The sequence below is a fragment of the Pantherophis guttatus genome, chromosome 3 (assembly GCF_059756535.1).
Source record: "Pantherophis guttatus breed Tessera chromosome 3, ASM5975653v1, whole genome shotgun sequence".
NCBI classification, from domain to species: Eukaryota; Metazoa; Chordata; class Lepidosauria; order Squamata; family Colubridae; genus Pantherophis; species Pantherophis guttatus.
This window is the reverse complement of record NC_142065.1, coordinates 22,822,122-22,831,170: the sequence shown is the minus strand read 5'-3', so window position 1 is coordinate 22,831,170 and position 9,049 is coordinate 22,822,122. Positions and strand designations below refer to the sequence as shown.

Here is a 9,049-nt window from a genome sequence, read left to right as displayed (position 1 = left end):
GTCAAACAATGTATTTCCTAGTTGTGACTGCTACAATAAATGGGAAATAACTGCAATCAAATTTCTTGTTGCATGCCAATGATAAAAATATTTTTGGCATATTCCAGTACATTGTTGTTGTTAGTTGCGAAGTCATGTCCGACCCATCGCGACCCCATGGACAATGTTCCTCCGGGCCTTCCTGTCCTCTACCATCTTCTAGAGTCCATTTAAGCTCATCCAGTACATTACTAAGGCTATTATACCGCTGCCAATACAGTAACATATTTGGGTTGGGTTGGTAGGCATATCAAAGGAATTTGCATAATCTCCGTTTGGGAAGAGGCTACATTTGTTAGTTTTATGTTAGTTGGGTTATGGGTTAGTTAGTTTAAAAAAAAAAAAAAGTCCTGTGAACAGGCAAAGATGTTTGAAAACATACAGGACACATTTTTGTTCATCTCTTGTATCCAAGGAGGGACAAGACTTCCCAAGAGGGGAAGTCAAGATAGCAGCACAACTGATACAGGTAATCCTCATTCAGTGACCACTTGGTCAGCAACTGTTTGAGGTTATGACAGTGCTGAACAAGAGGGCTTACCATTCCTTGTAGTTCCAGCTGTTGTAGCATCCCCACGGTCACAATTTGGATGCTTTACAACCAGCTTGCAATTATGACGGTGATAGTATTCTGCAGACAAGTGTTCTGCAGTGTTGTGTTATGTGGTTGCCATTTGCAATCTTCACTGCTGATTTTCAACCAGCAAAGCCAATGGGGAGGTCATAAATGACCACAGGACACTACCATTGTGTGGGATTTGCCCAACAACAGCTAGGACTACTGAAACAGTTGTCCTAAGCCAGTGTGATGTCACATTGTACTTTATGACTTTACTTAGCAACCGAGTTGCTGGTCCCAATTACCATAAGTGAGGACTACCTGTAGAGTCAGAACTTCAACTGCAATTATCCCCTTGACTTTTTTTGATGCGCACACATACCTTACACTGCAGATGGCCCCAACTCTTGAAATAGGATTTCCAGGTCTTCACAGATCTCCCCATGGCTCCTTCTGAACAGCATACAATGCAAATTGCAGTATCATGTGCAACCTAGTAACCCTCAAAACAAAAGTATATTTTAAAACATTTCTGTGACAATTGCTCTCCATTATTTAGGACACTGGTATATATGTGTGTGCGTGTACTTGTAGATATCTAGGACATTTACAACTTCTGTTGTTTAATGTGTTAAAACTGACAACTAATTAAATGTTGTACATGACAACTAAATAAATCCCTACATGGATTTATTGGCAGAGGCCTATCCCAAGACTTCATATTTGGAATAAAATACCTATAGGAAGGTATACGTGACATTAATCACTGGCAGACAGGGCCGGATTTAGATGAAAAGAGGCCCTAGGCTATTCCACTTATGAGGCCCTTTCACCTATAGTGAAAGTGTAATTTTAATTTTGCTAACAATTTGAATGTAGGCCCCTCTTGATCTTGAGGCCCTAGGCTGAAGCCTAGTTAGCCTATAGGAAAATCCGGCCCTGCTGGTAGATTTAATTTCAGGTAATCCTCGATTTACGACCACAATCAAGGCCAGAATTTGTTGCCAAGTGAGAAATTTTTTAAGTGAGTTTTGCCCCGTTTTACGTCTTTTCTTGCCACATTTGTGAAGTGAATAATTGCAAATGTTAAATTAATAATAAAGTTGTTAAGTGAATCTCCATTCCCTTCCCAATCCAAGGGAAGTTACTGCAAATTCCCCATTTCCTCCCGATCAGCTGGGACTCGGGAGGCAGAGAATAGATGGGGGCGGGGCCAGTCAGAATTTTTACTACAGGTTCTCTGAACTACTCAAAATTTCCGCTACCGGTTCTCCAGAACTGGTCAGAACCTGCTGAAACCCACCTCTGAATCACGTGACCATGGGGATGCTGCAAAGGTTGTGTGAAAAATGGTCATAAGTCACTTTTTTCAATGCCGTAGTAACTTTCACTAAATGAACTGTTGCAAGTGGAGGACTACCTGTACTGGAGTGAAGTTGTTTTGATTCGATTCAACCATGTGATTACAACTTTCTTGGAACGTTTTTTATCACACTTGTGATGAGCTGGAAAATGTGCCATACAGAATTGTGTTAGAGCCATGTAAAGATTTTTAAGGACTGCTTCAATATTTCAGGTGACCCCCTTTGCCCATCTCTTCTATAAAGTGCTAGACACCACTTTGGAACCTATTCTCGCAGAACCAGCAGCAGAGAGAGGATTCTGAAATATTTTGTACAGAAGCCTCATCCAATTACTGAATGTAATTGTGCCCAAATGAATGTTGTTCCCCAATCTTTCTGGCTTTGGGGGGGGGGGAGAGTATAGTTCTGCACAAGCAGTGGGCTCTCATATCCGCTGCTCATGCAAATGGAGCACGCACATACATGCTTGCTTGTTGCTTCCACAAGCGGGGATGCGTCCATGCGCCCATCACTTCTGTTGCCTGGTTCTGAACAGCTCAAGGCTCGGTAGAGGGCCGCAGCCTGGGGGTTGGGGACCCCTGTTATAAAGTCTCCTGAGATAACTTTACATTTGTAGTTGTACAATCCCCGTGTCAAACCAAACTGCAGCCACTTCACATTTGTCTATGATAATCCTAATTCCAACAATTTTACAGAACAATCCCAAATTACACCTAAATAACAGATCACAGTATCAAAGTATTTTCTGAACACTATAGCAATATTACATTTAATAGCAGCAACAATAAATCAAAATGAATCGGGCGAGTTCCAGTAACATCCACGATAGTTGCCTAAGCATTGTTGGTGTCCTCTAAAGATCAGGGTAATCATTTCAATGGGACAGTCACACTGTGTGTCTTCCCTTTGCCCCAACTCTGAGAAGATCTCCACTCTAAACATAAATACAATTACAGCACAGTAATATTAATGCACACTTTTTATTATATTAAAATCAGGCAATGGTCTGATACAATAAAAAGGCTGCTCATGGAATACTGTTAATTTTTTTTTAATTACAGAGGATGTTAAATCCTTACAACTAATATGCTCCTTAAAAGAGTTAATGGAAACATCAATTATTCATTGACTTGATACTTCTGCTTTTAAACGGTGACTTTTGCTTTTTGTTTTTACATGAACACTGCGTTTTTAAGTTTCGTTAAGAGGATACATTGGATTGTTTGCATTTAAGCTTTGCATCCACGTTTCAGCAGTCAGTGGTCCAAAACAAGGAGTCTGAAAAAGAAGTGATTTGCCAAGAAGCCTCACCCACCATGCATGGCAGCGCCATCTGATTCTTTAGGAAAGAAAAGCATCTCCCTCTCTGCAGAACACAATCTCCTCTTCACAAAGTGGATTTGTCTTTATGCCGGCAGGCTGCTACGGAGCCTCAAAGTTACGCATGCCGATGAGCAGTTAACATGGCATTCAAGCAGAGGTAGTGACCTTCAGCTCAGAAAGCTGGAGTGTTTGTTTCAAACATCCGTGTAGAGATCTTTCCGGAATATTTAGCCATTCTTAACAGACTTAAGACGCTCCTGGTAAATTACTGCTCTTTCATTGTATCAAAACCCTGTCTAATATGTCAGCCATGGCTAGCTTTCTGGTATGGAAGCTGCCACAGGATAGGAAGGGAAGGCTGTTTGTGAGCAAAACCAGACATTCTTGTTTTCTCAGCTGGTGAAGATTAATTTATAGACCCTACCCATGCCCCACCCCAAAACTGACAAGCATGAAGCAATAATAATAATAATAACAATAATAATAACAATAATAACAATAAAATCAGGCAGTTTGCCAGCCACTTACCTCTTTTGGCCAAATGTAAAGCGTCATGGAAGGGGCAAAAAGAAAGCAGCACCCCAACCATGACAGGAAAGACAGAGAGGAAAGTCTGAAAAGATCCCCCAGATCTGTCATCCCAAGGCCCTCATTCCGGGGGGGGGGGGATATACAATCTATGCCTTAGCAAAGGTTTTGGGAGAAAGAAGAACCTGCCCCAAATGGCTGTGTAAGCATTCATTAAAAGCAGAAAAATAAAAACCAACCCTAGAGACATTCAGCGTTTTACTAGAGCTTGCACAAAGGGAGGGATGACCGAAGATACCAAAAACATCCCATTAGTAGTCCATACAACCCAGACACAGCTGGTAATTGAAACCTTATGGCACAATCTTTTGGGAACATTGTCTTGGGCAAGCCCCGTTGGATCAAAAGAGAACTGCGCAAGAATCAAGGATATTCTGGCTCAGACTCTGCTCTTTTCAAAAGGGCTTGGGCAAGATCACGATCTGCGGATTGTGCTCTCCATGTCTACTCTAATAAATAGCCCTGAGCATCAACTCTATTGCAAACACACAAAAAGAAAGGGAGAGAGAGAGAGGGAGTGGGAGAGGGAAAGGGAGAGGGAGAGGGAGAAAAAGAGAGAGACAGAGAAAGTGTGTGTGTGTGAGAGAGAGAGAGACGGGAGAAAAGATATAAACCCAGGCCAAACACACAGCAATGTGATTGTGTGATGTATGCTTTTTATGCTTTTTCACAGTCGAGTTCAATGTGACACACTGGTCTTTGACAGTAATAAATTTAAATAGACTTTTCTTGATACCAGAAGTTCAACTATGTGGACAGTGGTTACACAGGACAGCATTATTTGTTATAGCACAACTTATTTTCAAATGGAAAAAAAAATTAGTATCATTTACAGTATCTCAAGATAAACTTTCCTTTGCAATGGGAACTTCCTTTCCAGTACTTGGAGATCTACAAGATGCATCTAGAAAATTTACTACTGTGGAAAATGAAGAGAGCTTAAATTGAATGATGGGGCATGATTTTTCTTTTTGTTTTTCATTAATTACTGTAACATTGTCCTTCAGGTGGTTGAGGAAGTTTCATATTTTCTTTAGACATCATTAGACGCCGGAGCTCTTGCAGAACAACTTTGATACTATAAGAATTCTGCCATTTTGCTAGGACTGATATGGCTCTTGGATCAACCTGGCGGAAAACAATGAACAAACTTAGGTCTCAAACAGCTTCATGTCCCTTATTTCAACAACTAAAACAGTCAGGCCTAGGATTAAAGAGCTACAAAATTTCACAAACGCAAAAGGGCCCTGACTTGTATTACTTGAATACAACTAGATACCCCCAATCTAGTTGATGTATCACACTGTAAAAATGAGACAGTTCTTAAATACAGGTAGCCCTTGACTTAAAACTGTTCTTTTAGTGACCATTTGAAGTTACAATGGCACTGAAAAAAGTTACTTATGACTTTTTTTTTTATACTTATGGCTGTTGCAGCATCCCTATCAGGGGTATCAAACCCGCTCGCATCGCAGGCAGTATATCGCAATGTTTCTTGCCTTTGCGGAGCCGGGGTGGGTGTGGCTTGCGCAGGGCCGCCAATTTGACAGGCATGGGTTACGTGATCAAGTGTCACACATTTGTCAACTAACTCATATTTATGATGGTTGCAGGATCCTGGGGTCATGTGATTTACCTTTTGTGACTTTCTGACAAACAAAATCAATGGGGGAAGCCAGATTCACTTTACAACCATGTTACTAACTTCAGTGATTCACTTAACAACTGTGGCAAGAAAGGTCATAAAAATGGGGCACAATTCCCTTAACAATTGTCTTAGCGGCAGAAATGTTGGGCTCAACTGTGGTCATATGTCGAGGACTACCTGTAATATGAATGCCTGTGTCATGAATATTCAAGTATTAAGGAAGCTGATACCAGTTCTTTAGATTTCATACATTGGCTACAATGTTTAATACAATCTTTAAAAGCAGTAGACAGTTATTGAATCAATCAACTGAGGCCAATTCAAATTTGTAGAAAATGGGCTTTTAAGGCTTATTTGTTTACTCTGCACACAGTCTGTTGGTTTTGGAGAGCAGAGTTGTATGAAAGTAGGAGGCAAAAAAAATCAAAGATGCCTTTTTCTTCTATCAATAGTTTTTATTAGTTATGTTCTGAAACTCATATTCCCTTTAATACCTAGAATATAAATGAAAAGTCTTTCTTTCTATTATTTCATTATTTCTTGAATTGGTATATTCACAACTTCTGGTGATGTATAAGATCAACAAAATAAAGATAAGAATCTTTTTTAAAAATCAGTTGAAAACATGTACAACGTAACAGTATAAATAAAAAGTAAATTTCTATTAAAATTATTACTGGAAATAGAATTTGAGCAATAGCAGTAACCAGCAGCATTTAGCAATAATTCGCACAGCATTTTAGTTACCTACCCTGTTTTCCCCAAAATAAGACGTCCCCTGATAATAAGCCCAATCAAGCTTTTAAGTGCATGGCAATAAAGCCAAGTGTTTATTTCAGGGTTCAAAAAAAATTATAAAACAGGGTCTTATTTTCGGGAAAACATGGTATATTTTCATCAAAATAAGGGAATGATACAAGAATAATCTACCTTTACCTGTTTTGTTGGATTTATTACAGATTTTAACTCAGAATATAGGAAGAATTAAAAACTGTCAAGAGTTTAATATAGAAACAGAGCATTATGTAATTAATATGTTTGCAAATGATATGCTTATTTTTCTTAGGCAGCTAAATAGAGGAGTAATTATTATAAAGGATTAACAAATTAAAAAATAACTCAATATTTAATAAATATGAACTCTTCTGCACCAGATTGAAACAAATTTAAGACATGGGATAGGTTTTATTATCATTGGTTAATAAAAGAGTTGTGGTCAAAGTAATTATATCGTAAAATAATGTTTTTGTTTTAATATTCTCAATCCCATTGCCCATTACTTAACTTTGTGTATGGAAAATATTTTTTTTCATTACTTACACATAACCTATATTAAAAAATTATAGTTAGACAAACAATGCAGTATACTGAAAACTTTATACTCCTTGATGATCTCTAAGGCTTCAAATAGATGTTCAATAGGATAGAGAGTATAGGCCCCTGCCAGATCCCTAACTGCCACAAGGGTCAGAAAGCTTCCTAAAACCACTATAGGGAGCCAACTACAGAGATAGGAGAGGAACCCCCCCCCCCAAAAAAAACAGGACCTCCAATTTCTGATCCAGATGGTCAACTCAGAAGGATTCCATGTTTAATTGCATCCTCCTGCCTTTTCTCTGGAGAAGGTCATCTGTCAGAACTATCAAGCCATCTTTGGAATGGAACTAGACTGGAATAGGGCTAGATAATCCAGATCCAGATCCTCTAGAACAGGTGTGTCAAACTCAACTTCATTGAGGGCTGCATCAGGGTTGTATTTGACCTCAGGGGGCTGGAGTGGGCGTGGCCAGCATGACATCACTCATGTCGGGGAAGCCTGTGGTAGCCCGAGTGCTCTGCCAGCAAAAATATGGGCCCCATTTTCGGCCGCAACAGCCTCCTGCAGCCCTCTGCCAGCAAAAATGAAGCTCAGGCAACCCCCTCATAGCATACCGTGGTTTTTCCTTTCTGGCTCAGACTTGACAAAGCCATAGCTAATCTCAAGCGGAGGATTTGGGACCTAGAACTAGCATTTCCTATTTGCCTTATAGCTCAACAATCATACCGTTTTGGTCTGTTCTCAGATAATGGGCAGATTCACCAGCATTTTCTATGAAAACCATATTTGTATCCTATAATGCAGTAATACAAGCCTATAGCTCATGTAATGTTAGTGTGGTGATACTAACTAAATGAAGGGCAATCTTACACCACCAATTGTTAGGTTGCCAAATTTCTAACAACAGCCATGGCTCATAGAAATGAACAGGTTCTCATTCGTTATTAATTATCTCAGGCTTTCCAGTACAAGTTCTTTTATTGTTTTATATTTAATATACTGTTGTATTGTTATGTTTTTAAAAACTGATCTCAAGATTTAAAATATTGAATCAATTAAAAAACTATAATGCCTTCATCAATAAATTTGTAAAATATGTAGTTTCTCAAATGTTTACGACAGAAAAATTGCAAAACAGAATAATAAATAACTAGCTGCATGTTTACAGAAATGTGCTGCTTTCCTATTCTGCTTAAAAAGCTGACATTACTGTTAGGATAGAAATAGTGAAAAACTTACCACTCCATTAGAACTATTTACTCCATTCATATTAATTTTCGTTACAAATCTTACAAATGGGGGTGCTTCAGGATATTTAGGGCCACATTCTATTTTAAGGCTATATATTCTGTTTTCATAAATAGTCTGGGGGGGGAAAAAAGAAATATTTCTGTCAAGTAATCCATAACTGAAGGACCATCGCATATAAGATCAGTTTCAAATTAGCTATTTTCTTTCTTTTCCCCCACCCTCCAAATGAACATAATTTGCATGCACATTTCATAATACAGTAAAAAAAAATGATAACTACAGATGGACAAGTACATCTAAAAAATACAAAGATGTATTGCCTAATTCTTTTTTCTTTTTTTACTAATTATTTATCTGACATGCGCAATTCCATGTGTTTCTCAACAAGTGGTTGTCTTTTTAAATTAACAGGATGTACCTGCTACTGGAGGGAGAGAACCTACAATTTGGCACTTTACTAAATCACTGCTTGGATGTAAATATTCTATTTTGCAACCAGAAGGAATTTCATTTGCATTCATCCTTGGTTATTTGCATGGCCTGTAGTCTTTTCCTCTGAACTAAAAACCACTGTGTTAGAAGTTCTTTCTGTTATTCAATATCTGATTTTGGAGGATATGGAGAACTGATGGAAAACTGTATGTTTTCTGCTTACCTTGGGGTATTGGGGCCATATTCCAATTATGTTTATGTTTATGTTATATTTATGTTTATTAGATTTCTATACTGCCCTTCTCCCGGAGGACTCAGGGCGGTGTACAGTCATATTAAAACACATATAAATTTACAAAATTTAAAACAATTTAAAATTGAATATATAAAAATTTGGCCCATAGATTAAAACAGACATACACCCACTCTAAAATTCATATTATGCCAGGCCAGCTTGTTGAAACAAAAGGGTCTTCAAGATGCGGCGAAAGGTGCGCAGGTCAGGGATGAGACGAATCTCAAGGGGC

The 9,049-nt window shown here is 38.6% G+C and overlaps 1 protein-coding gene across 3 annotated transcripts in view; it reads right to left on the bottom strand.

Moving 5' to 3' along the window:
* Positions 1–2,923: 2,923 nt before the first annotated feature.
* Positions 2,924–9,049, bottom strand: part of UBE2V1 (ubiquitin conjugating enzyme E2 V1) — a 28,937-nt gene continuing 22,811 nt past the window's right edge. For all 3 annotated transcript variants that reach the window (XM_034413795.3, XM_087889098.1, XM_034413797.3), the window contains exons 3-4: positions 8,079–8,204; positions 2,924–5,001 (exon numbers count right to left, since the gene is read on the bottom strand). In XM_034413795.3, the coding sequence (XP_034269686.1) occupies positions 4,855–5,001; positions 8,079–8,204 (273 nt within the window). In that variant the 3' untranslated portion in view covers positions 2,924–4,854. The remainder of the gene's footprint in view (positions 5,002–8,078; positions 8,205–9,049) is intronic.